Source organism: Acinonyx jubatus, chromosome A3 (genome assembly GCF_027475565.1).
Source record: "Acinonyx jubatus isolate Ajub_Pintada_27869175 chromosome A3, VMU_Ajub_asm_v1.0, whole genome shotgun sequence".
NCBI lineage: Eukaryota > Metazoa > Chordata > Mammalia > Carnivora > Felidae > Acinonyx > Acinonyx jubatus.
Genome location: NC_069388.1, coordinates 77526513 through 77548387, shown reverse-complemented (window position 1 = coordinate 77548387; position 21875 = coordinate 77526513). Strand labels below are relative to the sequence as shown.

Sequence of the window (21875 nt, the reverse complement as noted above, 5' to 3'; positions counted from 1 at the left end):
GAGAGGGAGACACAGAATCTGAAACAGGCTCCAGGCTCTGAGCTGTCAGCACAGAGCCTGACGCGGGGCTCGAACTCACGAGCCGTGAGATCATGACCTGAGCCAAAGTCAGACGCTTAACCGACTGAGCCACCCAGGCGCCCCATAGGTTTTTAAATAAAACACAAGTTCCTGGGGCACCTGGCTGGCTCAGTCAGAGGAGGATGCAACTCTTGATCTCAGGGTTGTGAGTTCAAGCCCCACGTTGGGTGTAGAGATTACTTGAAAATAAAATCTTAAAAAAAAAAAACCACACAGGTTTTTTGGATATCCTTTAGGTAAAGTTCACAGCTATAATATAGATTTATCTTATTTAATAAAGTTTACAGCAATTTCTAATACTTAATAAGAATATTATGAATTCTGAATATCTGAAATAAACACATGATTGCTTAAACAAAAAAGTAAACCATAAATAATTTAAATTATATTGTTAAATATTCTTTGTGTTTAAGCAAAAATTACATGATATCTATATACAAAAGAATAAGACTGGACCCCTTACCTATACCACACACAAAAATTAGCTCAAAATAGATCAAAGACTAAATATAAGTGCAAAGACTAAATATAAGCGCTAACACTATAAAACTCTTATGAGAAAATAACCTTGGACTAAGTGATGGTTTCTTAGCTATGACACTAAAAGCACAAGCAACAAAGAAAAAGCAGAAAAACCAGACCTCAAAATTCAAACTTTGTGTTTCAAAGGACACCATCAAGAAAATGAAAAGGCAACATACACAATAGCAGAAAATATTTGCAAATCATATTATTTGACAATGGACTTGCATCTAGAATATATTAAGAACTCTTACTACTCAATAATAAAAAGATAAATAACCTAATTTAAAAAATGGGCAAAGGATCTAAATAGACATTCCTCTAGAGAAGATCTATAAATGGCCCATAAGCACATGACAGGATACTGATCATCATTAGCCATCAGGAAAATGAAAATCAAAATCATAATAAAAGAAAAAAGAAAAAAATCGTAATGAATTATTACTTCAGACCCATAAGGGGCTGTATTCAAAAAGACAGATAATAAAAGTGTTGACAAGGATATGAAGAAATTGGAACTGACATTACTGGTGGGAATGTAAAATGGTGCACTTTGGAAAAATTAGACGCATTATTTCATCTTTAAAAACATAAAAACTCCTTTTTTCTTTTTTTTTTTTGAGAGAGAGTGTGCAAGTGAGTGAGGGGCAGAGAGAGAGAGAGAGAGAGAGAAAAGCAGGGCTCACCAGCTCATGTTCCACCCAAGGTGGGCTTGTGTTCACCCGAAGTGGGACTCAAGCTCACCAGTAGCAAAAGGGGGCTCATGCTCACCCAAGTGGGGCATAAGCTCACCTGATGGGGGACTCAAACTCACAAACTGTTAGATCATGACTTGAGCTGAAGTCAGATGCTTAACGACTGAGCCACCCAGGCACCTGATACATAAAAACTCTTAATTTATCCTTTCTCCACTTTCAAAATACCAACACGATCATTGTCAAAATGGAAAAAAAAAAAACCACGATAATCCAGGAAATTAAATAACAGAATATTAAGGAAAGGTAAAAAATATTTTTTTGTCTACCATATATTAAAAAAATATTGAAAATAAATGAACATAGAACTGTCAGTAGGATTAGATAGAGATCAACAGATTAGAATAGTAAGTCCAGAGATTTGAAGGTGGAATTTCAAATCAGTAATAAAGAATGAAATATTCAATAAATGTGGAGACAATTAACTATTCATTAGAAAAAAAACGTTAAAACTAAAATAAACTCCATGTGGAGTCAAGATTTAAAAGTAGAAAATAAAAGTAGTCAGGAAAATGTTGGTGACTACGTATTTATTATATGGCTTCAGGTGAGGATTTTCTTTTTTTTTTCCCTCTTTTATTTATTTTAAGAGACAGAGAAAGTGTATGTCCGTGAGCTGGGGAGAGAAAGAAAGAAAGAGAGAGAGAGAAAGAATCCCAAGCAGGCTCCATGCTGTCAGTGCCAGAGCCCAACAGGGGGCAACAATCCCACGAACCATGAGACCATGACTTGAGCTGAAACCAACAGTAGGATGCTTAACTGACTAATCCACCCAGATGCCCCCAAGAAGGATTTTCTAAACAGGACAAAAAAGGCAGATATTAAAGTAAAAGATTCACAGATTTTACATTAAACATTTTAAACTTGTAAACATTTGTATATGAGACTACCATTAATAACCTAATAGGCTGGTAACAAACAAAAAAAATAACTAGATCAAGGGTTAATATATTTAATACATAGAAAATCATTATTTAAAACTACTAACAAAACAAATTCACAAATAGAAAAAGGACATAGAATTAAATATAAAATGTTCAACCTCTTTAGGATTTAAAGTAAATTAAAACTGAAACAAGTTAACATTTATTAAAAACATATATAATTGATGGAGCACCTGGGTGGTTCAGTCAGTTGGGTGTCCAAATCTTGATTTCTGCTCAGGTCACAATCTCGTGGTTCGTGGGTCTGAGCCTCACCTTGGGCTCTGCACTGACAGCACGGAGCCTGCTTGGGATTCTCATTCTCCCTCTCTCTGCCCCTCCCCCACTTGCATGTGAATGTGCTCTCTCTCAAAATAAATAAATACACTTAAAATATATATATATATATTATATAAATGAGAATTTTGGGGGTGCCTGGGTGGCTCAGTCACTTAAGCATCCAACTTCAGCTCAGGTCATGATCTCATGGTTCGTGGGTTCAAGTCCTGTGTCTGGCTCTGTGCTGACAGCTCAGAGCCTAGAGCCTGCTTCAGATTCTGTGTCTACGTCTCTTTCTTTGCCCTTCCCTCACTTGTGCTCTCTCTCTCTCAAAAATAAATAAACAGGGGCGCCTGGGTGGCTCGGTCGGTTAAGCGTCCAACTTTAGCTCAGGTCATGATCTCACGGTCCATGAGTTCGAGCCCTGCGTCGGGCTCTGTGCTGACAGCTCAGAGCCTGGAGCCTGTTTCAGATTCTGTGTCTCCCTCTCTCTCTGCCCCTCCCCTGTTCATGCTCTGTCTCTGTCTCAAAAATAAATAAACATTAAAATAAATAAATAAATAAGTAAGTAAGTAAGTAAGTAAGTAAGTAAGTAAGTAATACACATTTTTTTTAAAATGAGAATTTTGAGGGGCGCCTGAGTGGCTCAGTTGTTTAAGCATCCAACTTCGGCTTAGGTCATGATCTCACGTTTCATGAGTTTGAGCCCGGCATCAGGCTCTGTGCTGACAGCTCTGAGCCTGGAGCCTGCTTCAGATTCTGTGTCTCCCTCTGTCTGCCCCTCCACCGCTTGCACTCTGTCCCTCGCTCTGTCTCAAAAATAAACATCTAAAAAAATTTTTTTTTAAATGGGAATTTTGAAAAGACATATACACATAAATAATATGTGACATAGAAAGTGCAGGGATCAAGTATTCAGCTATGTTGACTGGAATATAACACGGATGGCCCTTCTAGAGGGCAATATGTAACAAAAGCCTTAAGAAAAGAATAACATATTTCTAACTATGTTAGATAGCCTAGGGACTAAAGGGACAAAAGGGACTGGTTTAATAAATTATTATAGCTCATAGCTCAAATGCTGCAGAAGTCTATTAACTGATATATAAAGATGATTACGATATGCTGAATGAAAAAGCAAGCAGCCAAACAATACATTTGTTGTATATCCACCTGAAGAATTTTTCTATATGTAGAAAAGTATCTGGAAGGATATAATCAAGGTGTTAACAACTTACTTTAGATAGGGCCAGATTTATCATTCTGATTTTTCACTTATTTCCTTTGTGCCTGTGTGTGTTCTTTAAGGACGTGTTTTGTTTAGTAATAAAAAAGTTACTAAAAAATTAACACTACTGGAGCACCTGGGTGGCTCAGTTGGTTAAGTGGCCGACTTCGGCTCAGGTTATGATCTCACAGCTCGTGAGTTCGAGCCTCATGTCGGGCTCTGTGCTGAGAGCTCAGAGCCTAGAGCCTGCTTCTGATTCTGTGTCTCCCTCTCTCTCTGCCCCTCCCCTGCCTGCACGCTCTCTCTATCTCTCAAAAATAAATAAACATTAAACAAAAATTTAAAAACACATTAACACTACTTAGGTGTGCCTGGGTGGCTCAGTCAGTTGAGTGTCTGACTCTGGATTTCAGCTCAGGTCATTATCTCATGGTTTGTGGGTTTAAACCCTGCATGGGGCTCTGTGCTGGCAGCGGGGAGCCTGCTTCGGATTCTGTTTCCCTATCTCTCTACCCCTTCCTTGCCCTCTCTCTTTCTCTCTCTCAAAAATAAGCAAATATTAAAAAAAAATAACACTACTTAAAAATAATCTGATTCACGTTTAGTTATATTTTAGTTAAAATAATTCAACAATTCAGTGAATTTGAATACACAGTGAATATTAGGTGATATCACAGAGTTATTGTTAATTTTCTTGGGTTTGACCATGGTACCATGGTTATAAAATAATGTCATTTTTTTTTAATGTTTCTTTCAGAGGCAGAGAGCATAAGCGTAGAAGGGGCAGAGAGAGAGAGACAGAGAATTCCAAATAAGCTCTATGCTGCTAGTGCAGAGCCCGACGTGGGGCTGGATGCAATGAACCATGAGACATGATCCGAGCGGAAATCAAAAGTGGGATGCTGAACAGATTGAGCCACCCAGGTGTCCCATGTCTATTTTTAAGGAGATGTACACTGTAGTCTATGGGGTAAAGTGTCACAGTGCCTGAAGCTTACTATTAAATACCACAGGAAAAAAATTATATAAAGGGATCAAGCAATTAGGGCATATATATTAGAATAGAGGGGTGTAGTACTATTCTTTCAACTTTTCTATACGTTTGAAGATATTCACAATAAAAAGTTAGAACAGTAGTTGACTTCACAGGTTTGTCCCATTTTAAAAGTTAACATGTTTCAAAACTTAACCAGAAGGTTTGAAAAGTATAAATTAGGGAATGATACTATGCACTAAAAAATAAATTCCTGGGTGCCTGGTGGCTCAGTTGATTGAGTGTCTGACTTCAGGTCAGGTCATGATCTCACAGTGCATGAGTTCAAGCCCCGCATCGGGCTCTCTGTTGTCAGCACAGAGCCCACTTCAGATCCTCTGTCCCCCTCTCCCTCTGCCCTTCCTCCACTGATTCTCTCTCTCAATCTCTCTTAGAATAAATAAACGTAAAAAATAAACTCCCTTATCATTTCACAAAGACCTATAACATAACTGAGGGCAAGTAATTTCTTGTGGGTACTGGTTTTCTCAGCTGCAAAAGAAGATGGTGGAACTTGGTTCATTCACTGATTCCATAAGTATTTACTGAGTGTATATGACGGAGCAGGGCAATGGTGAATACACTTAAAATTTATTGGGGAAAATCACTAATGTCATTTCTACTTTTAGAAAACTCTGAGATGATTCACCTACTTTAGGATTCCTATTAACAGCAGAAATTCTGAGGTCAATGTTCTCAAACTAGGGTTCATGGATAAATTACTAGAAATCAAAGAGTTCTCTATAAGAATGTTTAGATTTTAAGTTTTGATTCTCAGCATAAAATAAAATCCTCTAAATCATCAGGATAACAGAGTATTTCAGTGCCTATTTGCTTTTCTGTTTATAATTAAGTTATACTAAGAAATACTTCAATTGTCTAAGGTAAATTTTTTTTAAGTTTATTTATTTATTTTGAGAGAGACAGAGAGAGAGTGTGAGTGGGGTAGGGGCAGCAGGAGAGGGAGAGAGAGAGAATCCCTGGCAGGCTCTGCAGTATCAGTGCAGAGCCCGATGTGGGGCTTGAACTCACGAACCATGAGAATCATCAAGTCAGCTGCTTAACCAACTGAGCCACCCAGGCACCCCAACTAAGGTTAATTTTTAAAAGGATAAGATAGGGAAGGGACTTGATAGAGGAGGGAGGCAGTGGTGTCAGGGGAAGGCTAGTAATGTCATGGTGCAATGTAAGTCTTCATAGGAGGTTAAAGAGAGAAAAGTGGAGGAAGGATGAAGTCTTTGAAAGGTACAAGGCAATATAAGCTAAATGCAAAATATTTTGTGCCATGACAGATCACACAATATTTGCCTTGTAATCAGCAATTCAATTTCAGCAAAACACTATTACTTTACCACATTAGGTAACCATTATTATTTTTATTTTTTTAATTTTTTAAAGGTTTCTTTACTTATTTTGAGAGAGAGAGAGAGAGAGAGAGAACACAAGCGTGAGAGGGGAAGGGGCAGAGGGAGGAGAATCCCAAGAAGGCTCAGCGCTGGATACAGGGCTTGAACCCACATACTGTGAGATCATGACCTGAGCTGAAGTCGGGAGTCTACCAACTGAGCCACCCAGGGGACCCCATTTTTTTTTATTTTTAGAGACAAAGAGCATGAGCAGGGGAGAGGGGCAGAGGGAGAGAGAGAAAATACCAAGCACGCTCCATGCTCAGGGTGGAGCCTGATGAGGGGTTGGATCCACAACCCTGGAATCACGACCTGAGCCAAAATCAAGCTGGATGCTCAACCAGCTGGGCCACCAAGGCACCCCTAGCTAACCATTTTAGTTTGAATTGTGTTGTTTTTAGTTCTCACTTGTGTCTATAATATGCAAATTTGGTTTATGGGTGTATAGGTGTGTTTACAACTCCCCTGCTCATGCTCTCTCAGAATAAAGAAAATAAACATTAAAAAAATACTTTAAGTCAACATTGGGAGTTCTCAAGGTTTTCCTTTAAAAAGATCTGTCCATCACTCAAATTTGAGAAGCATAGCATTAGGGATTTAATAACATATGAGTTGATTTACAAAAATTTTATCTACCCATAATTTTCCAGTAACAGTTTTGTTACTTAAATTTATGTATTAGTGAACTTTCAGTTGTTACATAAACAATTGGTTGAATTTAAACATACCAGGTGGGTTAATGTACCAGGTGTTTGGGTAATGTACATAAATAATAATTTATGCAGTTTGTATCTAGTCAAATCATATCATATGCACATTCAGTATTCACACATATGTAAATTTCAAATGTAAAATTCAAATGTTTTTCTCTTAGTAGCCATTTCTTTCTTTTTTTAAATTTTTGTTTGTTTTTTTAATTTACACCCAAGTTAGCATATAGTACAACAATGATTTCAGGAGTAGCGTTTCTTCTTTTTTTAAGTTTACGTATTTATTTATGTATGTATTTATTTATTTAAAGGCTTTAATGTTTATTTATTTTGAGAGACAGAGCTCGTGCATGAGTGGGGGAGGAGCAGAGAGAGGAAAACACAGAATCAGAAGCAGGCTCCCCACTCCGAGCTGTCTGCACAGAGCCTGACGTGGAGCTCGAACTAACAAACTGTGAGATCATGACCCAAGCTGAAGTCAGACACTTAACCGACTGAGCCACCCAGGCACCCCGAGTTTATTTATTTTTGAGAGTGAGAGAGAGTGAGCGAGCAAGCTGATGTGTGAGCAGGGGAGGGGCAGAAAGAGGGGGACAGAGGATATGAAGCAAGCTCTGCACTGTCAGTGCTGTGGAGCCCCACATGGGGCTTAAACTCATGAACCAGGCTCAAACTCACAAACCAGGCTCAAACTCACCAACCGTGAGATCATGACCTGAGCCAAAATCAAGAGTCAGATGCTTAACTGACTGTGCCCCACTAGCTGTTTCTTTAAATTGGTCACTTTTTCTGATTTTTCCAGGAGCTATCTAGAGGATGGTTATTTACCTCTTTGGGTGTTAACCCAGGTACAAGCCTTGCCACAGTTTCCCAGTTGATGGTCTGATGGATTCCAATTAATGGATAAAGGATCATGTCCAACACCATTTGGTTGTTATTGTTCAAGAAATTGTTGTTCTCTGAATATCCACGACTCATCTTTTGGAACTAGAAATAAAGACAAATAGATTTATTTACATATGAAATCCAAGTGTTTTTAGGACATTATAAATCAGTTACAATTTATTCCTAAGAATTATATGCTACCTATAAAGGAAGAATAAAAGTGACCTAAAATACACATGGAATATACGGCTCAAATCTCTTCAAATATTATAGCATTTCAATATTATGGATTGGTGGATGGACAGATGGATAAATTATGTGATAAAAAAGTATAATAAAATATTAATGGTAGTAGAAGTGGTGGGTATACAGGTGTTCACTATAACATTCTTTTGACTTTGCTATATGTTTAAAATTTTTCATAATAAAACACTGGGGGGGAAAGTTGAATACAATATATCTTCCTTAAAAAAAATCCATAAGTGTGCCTTATTTGTACATTGATTGGCAATTCACAGATGGTGGAGTTTAACTGTAAAAAAAAAACAAATAAAACACAAACACACACAAACAAAAAAATAAAGCTCATTAAAAGAATTATAATTTCATTCTACTCCTAAGCAATATTTCCTTTATTCTTTTGTGAGTGAATGTCCATCCTACAAACAATGAAGACTGAGTATATTTAAATTTTACTAATGTAATCAAATGAAATTTAAAAACAAGTTAATCTGACACGATAGGATAAGCATAATCATTGTTATTATGCTATGTGATTATTAGTTATAAATTGTGGGAAGATTATAGCAACAATTGTAATTAGTATTATTTCTAGAAATTTGAGTTTTTGGAGTGTTCTTGTCTTCAGGAAAAACATGACAATTGGCCTGATAAGGCTTAATCCTTACACACATCCAAACACACCCTGCCACTCAAATATAAAAAGCACCTACACGCACGTACGCAGTCACTCCTGCCCCGTGGAGGCTTCCCTTGCTTCTTCACCTGGCTCCCCACCCATCTGTCCTCCCATCGCATCCTCTAATTCAGTCCAGGAGCCCTTGAATAACATGTCCAGTGACCAAGGGAGTCCAAGATCTTCAAGCAATAGAATCACCAAGAAAAAGGGCTCTAGAAAGCTTCCCAAATAAATGTAGTTCAATAAACATTTAGTGAGATTCAACTATGTGCCAAGCATTGTGGATACAAAAATAAATATGGCATGGTCCCTATCCTCAAGGAATTTATGGTCTGGTGAGGGATATTAGCAGACAAACAGGTAATTTTAATATCATTTGCTGAGAACCAAAGCACAGGGGAGCCATGGAGGAGCAGAGGAAGAACACACATAATAATTGTTATTTATTGAGTACAACTGGCCCTTGAACAGTACAGGTTTGAGTGTACTGATCCACTTACACTCAGACTTCCTTCAGTACAATACTGGACTATAAATGTATTTGCTCTTCCTTATGATTTTCTTTTTTTAAATGTTTATTTATTTTTGCAACAGAGAGAGACAGAGCGTGAGCAGAGAGAGAGAGGGAGACACAGAATCAAGAGCAGGCTCCAGGCTCCAAGCTGTCAGCACAGAGCCTGACGCAGGGCCTGAACTCACAAACTGCAAGATCATGACCTGAGCTGAAGTCACTTAACCAACTGAGCCACCCAAACGTCCCAGCTGACCTTATGATTTTCTTAATAACATTTTCTTCTCTTTAGTTTTCTTTATTGTGAGAATACAGTATATTATATACAAAATACGTGTTAATAGACTATGTTATCAGTAAGGTTTGTGGTCAACAGTACGCTATTAGTGCTTAAGTTGTGAGGGAGTTGAAAGTTAACATGAGTATTTTCAACTGAAGGTGGTCAACACTCCAACCCCTGCATTTTCAAGGGCTAACTGCAGTTTAATAATTGTAAAACACTTCTTTGAGCCCAGGTGAACATAGATTTTACAAAGCTTTATTGTTCTCCGCTTGTATGCCTAGCACATCGTCACTTTTCATACCACACAATTTGAAATGTATTTTAGAACATAGAGTATTTCATTATAATTTGTTTGGACCTCAGTAGAAAACAGTCTAATCCACAATTCAGGGCAAGGATTTGGGTGCTTTTTTTTTTCTTCACTTTCAAAAATATTCATTTGAAAGTTCTAAAATATTTATTGTGGCCTGCAAAGTGCTGGCACTTGTTAGCTAATTAAAAATACTGTCCATATCAAATACTTAAAATTTTTTGTATATATTTCACATGTAATATTCATTTATAATATACACGATATTCTCATAAATTCTCTTGGAATAGCTGTCATAGTGCACTACATTCTGGAAAGAAAAGTACAGACTTATCAAAAACTGGCAATAAGAAAAAACTTGAAGTTCAAATTACACTACTACTAAATCTAGTCCCATTCATGATAAATTATTATTTTTTATTTTTTTTTAACGTTTATTTATTTTTGAGACAGAGAGAGACAGAGCATGAACGGGGGAGGGTCAGAGAAAGAGGGAGACACAGAATCTGAAACAGGCTCCAGGCTCTGAGCTGTCAGCACAGAGCCCCACGCGGGGCTAGAACTCACGGACCGCAAGATCATGACCTGAGCCGAAGTCGGCCGCCTAACCGACTGAGCCACCCAGGCGCCCCAATAAATTATTTTTTTAATGTTAATTAATGCTTAAGGTCAAACGTGTTATTTACCAGAAATAAACATTCTATTTAATGCACTACACTTTTTAAGAACTCTTCATGTCCTACTCCCACCACCCCATTCCCACAATCTTGGTTTATTTAAATGTTTTAATAAAACTAATCTAATTAATTAAGACCAAATGGAAGTCCACCACTGGCATCTGATTTTTTTTTTTTTTTCCGAATAGAAAAAGGCTTTTGTAGACAAAGCCTTTTTCCTTAGGTAGAGGAAAGACGCTAAACGAAGGGGCCGGTAGGGTAGGTAGGTCAAAGGCCTTTGACGTAACTGAGATCGGGAGAGAACAGAGTCATCCTGCTCCAGGGGAGAAGCCTTGTGTTCACGCTTCCTGACCACAAACGAGAACCGAGGCAGTTGGCTTTCACCGTGAACGAAAAAATCACATCTGCAACCCAGGATAAATAGATCAAGGCCGTGCAAACCTTGGGCGCAGACCTCACTGCGAGGAGCGTCCTCAGAGTTCCCCAGCCTTTGGTGTCCCCGCCTTTCCCGTAGGGGTAGAAACTCCCCGGGCGTGGAGCGGGTTGGGGACTGACAAAGGCGCCGGGCAGGGGGGCAAGGCTGAGGGAAGATGCTGGCAGACACAGGGCGCGGCCCGGCGGACAGACACCGGAGTTCCCTCTGCTGGTGGTGCAGCAGGGACAGGCAGCAGGGACCTAGGGCTGGGAAGGCCGGCGGGCTGCAGGCTGGGCGTGGGGACGGACGTTCGGGGGCGCTTGGGCGAACGGGACCCCGGCCCGGCCGGGCGGAGGAGGAGGCCGCGGCTTGAAGCCGCTGACTGCCAACGGTACCGCCCCTTGCCGCACTTCCCGCCCCCCCCCCCACCCCCGCCGGCACCCCAGGCCCCTCGACGTCTCGCTCACCTGCTCGGGGCCGTGGTGGCCCTCACTACGCCTTTGTCACCTGCAGCGGCCGGCACAGACTGTCCTCGCGCCATTAAGCTCCAGCTACCCGGCCCGCAAGCATGGCCACGGTACTCACACGCATCGCCCCTCCTGCTCGCAGGGTACCGCCGGCCCCCACGCCGTCCAACCAATCACAGGCCAGCGCTACAGCGGCCGAACCAATGAACAACTAGCTCCTGCAGGGCTGGGACGGGTGGCCAGAGAAGCGGCTGCAGCTAGCGGCCGCAGCCCAGTGCCTTTGCCTTTCCCTTCCCCCTCTCGCTTTCACTCCTGGGCTTGTCGCAGTGCAGCGTCTTCACCCCCCAGCGTCTTGTTTCTTAGCAACCAGATCCTCCCGACCGGATCTTAAGTGACCAACTCTTGACTCTAGAGGAAATAGGAACAAGGGAGATAAAAGAACTCGGATCAACCATGGATGAAATAGTTGGCGGTATAGGTCACTTTGGTATAGGTGCTTAGGTTAGGTAGAATGGTAAAGTTGTATCATTCAGAAGGACACAAGAAGTATCTTGGGTGAAGGGTTGTCATTATTATCAGGAGGCATCTCTTGAAAAACGTAAATAGCTCTGGGTTAGAAATTCAGTGTTCATTCACATTGATAGGTTCCACATGTGTTACTGTGGTAACTACTATTACTGGGAAACAAGTAAGATATATAAGTCTCAGTCTTGTAGGGTAAATACTACTATGTGTCAATTACTTTTTTTAATTTTATTTTTTAAACTTCAATCCAAATTAGCATATAGTGCAACAATGATTTCAGGAGCAGATTCCTGAATGCCCCTTATCCATTTAGCCCACCCCCCCTCCCATAACCCCTCCAGTAACCCTGTTTGTTCTCCATATTTAAGAGTCTCTTAATGTTTTGTCCCCCTCCCTGTTTTTTATTATTTTTGCTTCCCTTCCCTTATGTTCATCTGTTCTGTGTCTTAAAGTCCTCATATGAGTGAAGTCATATGATATTTGTCTTTCTCTGACTAATTTCGCTTAGCATAATACCCTCTAGTTCCATCCACGTAGTTACAAATGACAAGATTTCATTCTTTTTGCTTGCTGAGTAATACTCCATTGTATATATATACCACCTCTTCTTTATCCATTCATCCATTGATGGACAGTTGGGCTCTTTCCATACCCTGGCTATTGTTGATACTGCTGCTATGAACATCGGGGTGCATGTGTCCCTGTAAAACAGCATTTCTGTATCCCTTGGATAAATATCTGGTAGTGCAATTGCTGGGTTGTGGGATAGTTCTATTTTTAATTTTTGAGGAACCTCCATACTGTTTTCCAGAGTGGCTGCATCACCTTGCATTCCCACCAGCAATGCAAAAGAGATCCTCTTTCTCCTCATCCTCGCCAACATCTGTTGTTGCCTGAGCTGTTCATGTTAGCCATTCTGACAGGTGGGAGGTGGTATCTCATTGTGGTTTTGATTGGTATTTCCCTGATGATGAGTGATGTTGAACATTTTTCATGTTTGGTTGGCTACCTGGATGTCTTCTTTGGAGAAGTGTCTATTCACGTCTTTTGCCCATTTCTTCACTGAATTATTTGTTTTTTTGGTGTTGAGTTTGATAAGTTCCTTATAGATTTTGGATACTAACCCTTTATCTGGTATGTCATTTGCAAATATCTTCTCCCATTCTGTCGGATGCCTTTTAGTTTTGTTGATTGTTTCCTTCGTTGTGCAGAAGCTTTTTATTTTGATGAGGTCCCAATAGTTCATGTTTCCTTTTGGCCTCTGAAGATGTGTTGAGTAAGAAGTTGTTGCGGCCAAGATCAAAGAGGTTTTTGCCTGCTTTCTCCTTGAGGATTTTGATGGCTTCCTGTCTTACATTTAGGTCTTTCATCCATTTTGAGTTTATTTTTTGTGTATGGTGTAAGAAAGTGGTCCAGGTTCATTCTTCTGCATGTCGCTGTCCAGTTTTCCCAGCACCACTTGCTGAAGAGACTGTCTTTATTCCATTGGATATTCTTTCCTGCTTTGTCAAAGATTAGTTGGCCATATGTTTGTGGGTCCATTTCTGGGTTCTCTATTCTGTTCCATTGATCTGGGTGTCTGTTTTTGTGCCATCAATTACTTTTTTTAAAATCTATTTTGAGAGAGAGAGAGAGAGAGAGAGAGAGAGAGAATCCCAAGCAGGCTCTGCATTGTCAGGGAAGAGCCCATTATGGGGCTAGAACTCATGAACCAAATGGTGAGATCACAACCTGAGAGGAAATCAAGAAAGGAAATCAAGAGTCGGATGCTTAATGGTCTGAGCCACCCAGGTGCCCCCCCATGTCAATTACTTTTTTAATTTTTATTTTTTATAAATATGTTTTAATGTTTGTGGGGGGGGGGCAGGAGGGCAGAAAGGGAGACAGAGGATCTAAAGCTGCTCTGTGCTGACAGCAGAGAGCCCAATGTGGGGCTTGAACCCACTAACTGTGAGATCATGACCTGAGCCCAAGCCAGAGGCCTAACCAATGAAGCCACTCAGGTGCTTCCATGTCAATTACTTTTAACTTTCACTCGCAATGTGTCTAGTCTGAGGACTAAAACTAAATGTTAGAAAGGACAGAAAAAATAAAGCTCTATTCAAATGGGTAAATTACTATAATGAGATCTGATGATTGAGTGGCTGTCAGTTTTTTCTAATTGTATCAACTCTGACTTTTTGCTATTTTTACTATCAAATCTTTTACTATATTCCACAGAGACACGGAAGTTAGGCAAGCTCTGTATTTAATTAGGTAAATACTTTTTTTAATGTTTATTTTCGAGAGAGAGAGAGAGAGAGAGAGCACGCCTGAGCGGGGAAGAGGCAAAGAGAGAGGGAGACACACAATCCAAATCCGAAGCAGTCTCCAGTCTCTGAGTAGCCAGCACAGATCCTGACACGGGGCTCAAACTCAGGAACTGTGAGATCATGACCTGATCGGAAGTGGGACGCTTAACCGACTGAGCCACCCAGGTGCACCTAGTTAGGTAAATTCTTAAAGAGAAGCTGTTTGCTTCTCTTACTTGCCCTTGACTTTCTTTCTCCTAGTCCTGAACTCAGTTGTGATGGTGGTGAGCCAGTTTAAACCATGAGGATTAGAAAGACTCATGAGAGGGGCGCCTGGGTGGCTCAGTCAGTTGTGTCTGACTCTTGATTTCAGCTCAGGTCATGATCTCGTGGTTTGTGGGTTTAGGCCCGCATCAGGCTCAGCACTGAGTGTGGAGCTTGCTTGGGATTTTCTCTCTCCCTCCCTGTCTCTCTGCCCCTCATGCAAGCGTGCTCTCTCTCAAAATAAATAAACTTTAAAAAGTAAATGTTACTTTAAAAATAAAAAAAGGACTCATGAGATTTTTTTAGAGCAGTAACATAGAAGGCACCTTGGCCTTGAATTTAATTACCTTGTGAAGAGAAGCTGCCTAACAGGCCCTAGACTGTTATATGAGAAAAAGTATTTATCTTTCTTTAGCTACTGTTGTTTTTTTGGTCTGTTACAGAAGCTTAGAGTAGTCCCTAAAAGGGAAAACTTGGTCCCTGAAAGGGGTGTGCTATAATTACAAAGATCTAAGCTATGTATGGCATTGGCAGGTAGAAGCATATTGCAGGCTGGAAGGCTGGTGACTCCGAGTGTATTGGGAAGTGTCACTTGTGTTAACTTGAAAGGTAGATTATCAAGCCTACAGCTCTGAGGAAAGGAGTTTAGAAAAGGTCAAAATCTAAGTTTATATTGGCTGACAATCTTTGCTTTTAGCAAGGTTTGATAAAAAGGAATGAAGTCAGTTAAGAATCAACCAGTTTGCAAGCGGAGATAGAATAGAGCTCTATTCCTGGACCCCATTCACAACATTTGCTCTTGCTGTAGATCCACATACTACTATACCATCTCTAAATGATCAATTCAGGAACTTAATGTTTGAAGCTTTCCTCATCACTCTCTAGTCTTTTCGAGAACAATATCCCTTTACAGAATGACAGAGCAAGAAAGAATCCTTGATAGATGGGCTTCTTCAATCTTTTTATTCCAAGGTTAGAGAAAGTTCAAGTGACTTGCCCAAGGTCAACTCATTCGGTTCAATGACCTTTGCCCAAGGAAGAATCTTTGGTATTGTACAGATGTTCCTTTCTAAGGCCTTTTATGCAGAACGGGTAATTGTATCTAAAACTTTCATCTACTTCCCCTTCCTCACCAAGTCTAACCCTTTTATGTTCAGAAGCTCATCCCTCTATCAGTTTTAGTACAGACTAAGTTGCTTTAACAAAGACACCCTAAATACAGTGGCTTAAACACAATAAAAGTTTATTTCTCTCTCAAATTACAGTACAGGTGGGTGCTCCAGAACTGGTGTGGCTGCTTTGCCAATCTTGACACAAAACTTCCATCTCTGAGTCTGAAATGGCTGCAGAGAAAACGTGGAATAGTAGTGCAAAGCAGTTAAATTCTCCATGGGGGGTGAGGAGGAGACAAGCTCTAAAATTGTAAGAAATACAGGATGAGCACATTATTTAGAAATAAGGTAAAAACAGAGTAGCAGAAAAGCTAAATGTGTTTGCTTCTGGGAACCTGGAGTGAGGTAGGGGACTACTTTATTTCCTTTTTTTTTTTAAATCACAATTTGATTTTCTAAAACCATGCGATTTTACTAGTTTCATAGTTAAAAATATAAGTGAATGGATAAAACATATATATGAAGGGAAAATAGTAACTTCAAACAAGTTATTTCTTCAACTAGGCAAATATTAAATATGAAAAATTAACCATAACAATCTGGAATAAAACTTCAAGGGATACTGACATTGGTGAAGGAATAGGGGCAGGGGACCAGTAGGGAGAAGTGTCTGGAGGAGAAAGCAGGGAGGATGATAGTGTGCCAACATTCTTGTGTGGTTGTAAGACTTCAATATTGTTAACTTTAAACACTGGTAGAGAAACAAATATAATTAGGGGTTAAAAAGTAACGACAACAAGAATAAAAATAGAAATGTATAGGTTTCAAACCTGAAGAGACAACGCAGCTGGCGGTTTCCAAGGATCTGTCTCTTGCTTCAACAGTGTCTGGATGGAATGGATGCAGGGACGCCCCTTCTACCAGCCTCCCGACCACCCTCCAACCCTTTTTCCAGTCACAACCTTTGGAGCCATCTTCTCAGCCATCTTTTGCCTCTGGGACTGGCCAACACCCTATTTTGAGCTTAGCTCTTTATTACTCATTAACTGTGAGCTCCCCGGATTCCTCAGAATTATTTCACCAAGGTGGAGGGGGCTGTCAACCTCCTGGTCAACCTGCATCTGCAGGCCTCCTACACCTACCTCTCTGGTCTTCTATTTCAACTGTGACAGTGGGGCTCTGGAGGGCGTGGGCCACTTCCGAGTGTTGGCTGAGAAGTGCGAGGGTGCGGAGTGTCCCCAGAAGATGCAAAGTCAACGAGGCAGCTGTATCCTCTTCCAGGACCAGGACCAGGTAGAAGCTGTTCCAGGAAGAGTGTAATGAAACCCTGGACACCAAGGAAGCCGCCCCGGTTCTGGAGAAGAACTTGAACCAGGCCCTTTTGGCTTTGCATGCCCTCGGTTCTGCGCACGCAGACCCCCATCTCTGTGACTTCCTGGAGGACCAAGATGAGAAGGGGATCAAGAAGATGGGCAACCACCTGACTCACCCCTGTAGGCGGGATGGCCCCCAGGCTGGGCTGGGCGAGTATCTCTTCTAAAGGCTGGCCCTCAAGCGCGACTAGGAGCCTTTGAAGCCTGGCAGCCTTTGAAGGACCTCTCTGGCCTGCAACCCCCGGACCAGGGCTTGTGCCTGAGCCTCTCCCTGCAGCCACCAGGTAGCTTTTTAACCACCCTGGAGCCCTGTCCCAAGCCATGGACCAACAATAAAGCTTTTTGCAGCAAAAATTAAAAAGAAAAAACAAAACAAAAAAGCTGAAGAAAAAAATGTGATCTATAAAAAAAGAAATTTTAAGTACAACACTTGTAGTAAGGTAGTGGAAATATGTGAAAAACTGATAAAACCATGAAAAGTTATCAAATGGAGATTTTAAACATAGTCCACTTAGAAAGAGCAAAGAGACCAAAAAAAAAAAAAAAAAAAAAGCAAATGTAAAGACAAATTTAAAATCTAAGTTCAGGGGCACCTCGCTGGCTTAGTTGGTGGAGCATGTGACTCTTGATCTCTGGATTATAGGTTCAAGCCCCACCTTGGGTGCAGAGATTACTTAAAAATGAAAAATAAAATAAAAATACAATTTCAATCTAATGTACTTTTCAGTCTAACATAATTCCCTAATCCACGTTTCCACATGGAAGTATTTCTCAAGAGTAACCCTCCGGTGCTTATTTTTTCCCACCTTCCCTTCCTCTCTTACTGCTTCTCAGGGAAAGAGTGTTAGCTGATTAGTGATTTTATAAGAAAAAATTATAAACATGTAGTTTTCCAGCCCCTCTCCACTCTCACTGGATTGCTTACCTACAGTGAAGGTGATTTCTGGTGTTTTTCTGAACATTCTCTAAGTTTGGTAGTTTACTTTGTCTGAGACTGGATGGATAGTTGAATTCAGGTAAATATTAGCAAATCCTATGCATGCCCTCCAAACTAGCTTTAACATAGTTCGCAAACCAGCCCGACCTGCCTGTTCAAGATCTTCAATTAGCTGTTTACTCTCTTATTATTATTTTTTAGTAAGCTCTATGTCCAATGTGGGGCTTGAACTCAGGATCTTGAGATCAAGAGTTGCATGCTCTACCAACTGAGGCAGTCAGATGCCCCTGGTCTCTTATTCTTAAACATAAGCAAACAACCAAAATTCAGCAGAAACCTGAGGAAAAGATTTGTCATGAAAGACCAAAGATATACAACAGGGGGAAAAAGACCATGTAGGAAAATGGAAACCTCGAAACAGAACCACCAGTTCTCTTATGTGGAATGACTCAAGAGAAACACAATGTTGCTTTCTGTTACAGCTTATTAAAAAAAATTTTTTTTAATGCTTATTTACTTTTGAGAGAGAGAGTGCAAGCAAGGATGGGGCACAGAGAGAGGGAGACACAGACTCCAAAGCAGGCTCCAGGCTCTGAGCTGCCAGCCCAGACAGAGCCCGATGTGGGGCTCGAACTCACAGTGAGATCATGACCTGAGCCGAAGTCAGGCATTCAACCAACTGAGCCACCCAGGCACCCCATGCTACAGCTTATTTTTAATGTGAGAGAGCCTGGGTAAGCCTGGCCCAGATTATTAGCTGTATGTGATTAGCTAAACTGCATGGTGATGAAGTCCTTGCCCTTTTCCTTCAAGTCCTGTTCCCTGGATCATTTGAGAACACATAAGTGGATCTACTCCTGATTGAAGGATGGCCACAGGGAACTTAAAAGCAGAAAAGCCTAAGCACCCCAGTCCCCTGGACTGTGTTACAGGCAGGTATTCAGTTCTAGTAGTTGGTACTTTCCAAAATACAGTAACTGTGGATAACCCTGGGTTTCCTAAGATTTGCTCAGGACCTTGCCCAATGATTTCTCCAGAAATGGTTCTTGTAAATTCTCAGAGAAACTGAAGCCAGACTATGATCCAGTGCGTCTTTTCAGCTTATCTTCTCCCGGGACACCTTATCAAACAGCAGCAATAGTACCTTCTGTATACAGCTAGATTTCTGCATGCTAGTACTTTTTTTTTTTTTTTTAAGTAGGCTTCATGCCCAGCACAGAGCCCAATGTGGGGCTTCAATGCACAACCCTGAGATCAAGACCTGAGCTGAGATCAAGAGTTGGACACTTAACCCACTGAGTTGGTGCCCTGCTAATACCTCACTTTTATATTAATCATCTTACACACATACACACACACACACACACATATATATGTATATGTGTATATGTATATATGTATACATACATATATAAATGTATTTTTTTTGGTAAAACAAATTATTTCATCAAAAAAAAATAGTACACAGAAGCAATGCAAGAATGGTTTGATATCAGAAAATCAATATTATTCATCAATTACTATTACTAGAGGTGAAAAGTCAAAAGACAATCTAAACAAACTCAGATTTAAAACAGCAATTAAAGGGAACTTCTTTGGATAAAAGACTAGCATAAGTCTCACAGTAAAAATCACATTTAATAGAGCAACTTTAGAATCTGAGGTAGAAAAAAATAAAAATGCCTGCTACCACAGCCACTGTCAAAAACAGATGGGCAATAAAGAGAATGCTAAGCACAAAGACTAAAAAGGAAGAGATAAGACCGTCATTATTTCATTTACATAGACAATCCAAGAGAATCAATATTAGAACTAATAAGCATTCTTCGAAGCTGCAAATACAAGATCAACATACCCAGTTCAGTACATTTCTCTGTACCAGAAATAATAGGACACCATTGTCAATGGCAACATAATTTATAAAATCCCTAGGAACAGCCAAAACAACAAACAAAAACCCAACAAGCACACATACACATAATGTCCTGAATAAATGGGGAAATTATGTTCATGAATGGGATGATTTAACAGTATGCCAATTTTTTCTAAATTAACCTCTATATTCAATGTAATTCCAACCAAAATCTCAGCAGCTTTTTTAAAAAAGGGAACTTGATAAACTGATACTATAACTTAAGCCGAATAAAAACCCACAAATGGCTAATGTAATTTTCACAAAGTAGGGCAAAATAGATTCACCTATCATATATTAGGACATATTACCAAGTAACGTTAAGTAAGACAGTGTTGTACTGGGAAAGAAAGGAACTGATATATATCAATAGAAGATAGCCTCAAAGTTTCATGTTTATAGGAACTTGGTATGTAATGAAATGGGGGAAGATGTGGATTATTTGGTAATGGTTAGAAAAATGGACTACCATCCTACCCTGCATGCCCAGCAGACATTCACAAGACCCAAAAGGATATAGCTCAGCACAAAGGTCACTTAGCTTGGCAGGATATACCATAGTAAATAGATCATGTAGAGAAGGGCATTCTCCTTAGGTAAGCCTCATGTGCCACAGGAACCACTATCTTGTAAAAATCCCTGATGGTAGGTTCCAAGTCTCTGCAATGAGGAACAAGCTCAGTTACAGTCTTCCCTTTCTCTGAGAATTCTCAAAGCCTGTGTTGTTTTTTTTTTGTTTTTGGTACAACACAAAAATCTTGCTGGGTAAGTAGTTGGCATTCCATATTTATCTTAATAGATTTCCAAGGAAATTGTGCTAAGGAGAAGGTAAAACCAAAATAATTTCCCCATACATAGAGAGAAGGGATTTTGTTAACCCATTCCCTTTTATGACTAGCCGGAGAAAAATTTGGATTCATACCACATGCTACATCCAAAGATAAATTCCAATTAAACTAAAGGCCTAAATGTAAATGGTGAAACTATAAAACTGAGAAGAACAAGACCTAAAAAGCACAGTTGGGAAAATTGAGGATTTCTATTCCATGAAGGACACCAAACACAAGAATTAACAAATGACAAGACCAAGTTATTTCCAATGTCTGAACCTGACAATAACACGTCTAGACTCTATAAAAAGTTTCTTGTACTATATAATCAGCAAGAAAGATAAAAACTTAATAGGAAAAAAAGGGCAAATTATAAGTACAATATAGTATTTTCCAAAGAACAGAAAACCAAAAAAGTATATGCCTACCCTCATTAGTAATCAGACAATGCAGATTAAGACAAAAACACAGTTTCACATATCAGCTTCACAAAAAATCAAATATATCAAGTGCTGCTGAAGAGGCAGACAAAATGTAATCCTCATGTTTTGCTGGTCCAAGTGTAAAATGGTGCAACCATTGCTGAAAACAATGCAGCATTACTTAACTGAAATTAAATATGCATATACCCCCAACCCGAGGCATTCTACTCTAGGACATATATCCCATACAGATGACAGGGCAGTTTCATAGGAAGACACGTACAAGTTTGTAGAAGGGGAAACAGCTGAGAGCTTAAGTATCTGTGGCTAGAGGAAAAGATCAGCTGTGGTATGTGAATGCAGAATAATAATATGCACCAGTGAGAAGCACGTCATATAAGGTAACATGAGTAGGTCATAAAACTTAATATTTTAAGAAAGTTAGAAGCAAAATAGATTCATACCACATTATCATTTATATAGAACACATATTAAATATATAGTTTTAAAAAACAGTTTTTTAAGGAAATATATACAAAATTTGGAAAATGGCTTGGAAGGATAAACATTAAGTATAGTAGGGAACAAGGAGTACGGAATAGCAGGTAGGAGAGGAAGAAAATAAAGGTGAAATAAAACAGAACAAAAGTGTAGCCTTTCTAGACCAATGATATTGGTGTCATTAATAAAGAGTATGATCAATGACTGACTCAATTCTGAACACCTGAGACCCTCACAAACCAAAACATTCATTTTACATGAGCAGAAACATTAGCCTTAAGTTAAACATTATTTCTGTAAATGT

At 39.8% G+C, this 21875-nt stretch overlaps 1 protein-coding gene and 1 pseudogene across 3 annotated transcripts in view; one reads left to right on the top strand and one right to left on the bottom strand.

Moving 5' to 3' along the window:
• SANBR (SANT and BTB domain regulator of CSR) overlaps positions 1 to 11563 on the bottom strand; it is a 63655-nt gene extending 52092 nt beyond the window's left edge. For all 3 annotated transcript variants that reach the window (XR_008289338.1, XR_008289339.1, XM_027072390.2), the window contains exons 1-2: positions 11405 to 11563; positions 7766 to 7924 (exon numbers count right to left, since the gene is read on the bottom strand). Coding sequence is in view for 1 of the 3 variants with exons in the window: in XM_027072390.2 (XP_026928191.1) it covers positions 7766 to 7915 (150 nt within the window). In the remaining 2 variants the exon portion in view is untranslated. The remainder of the gene's footprint in view (positions 1 to 7765; positions 7925 to 11404) is intronic.
• Positions 11564 to 11857: 294 nt separating this feature from the next.
• Positions 11858 to 17526, top strand: LOC106973448 (ferritin light chain-like; annotated as a pseudogene).
• Positions 17527 to 21875: the final 4349 nt, after the last annotated feature.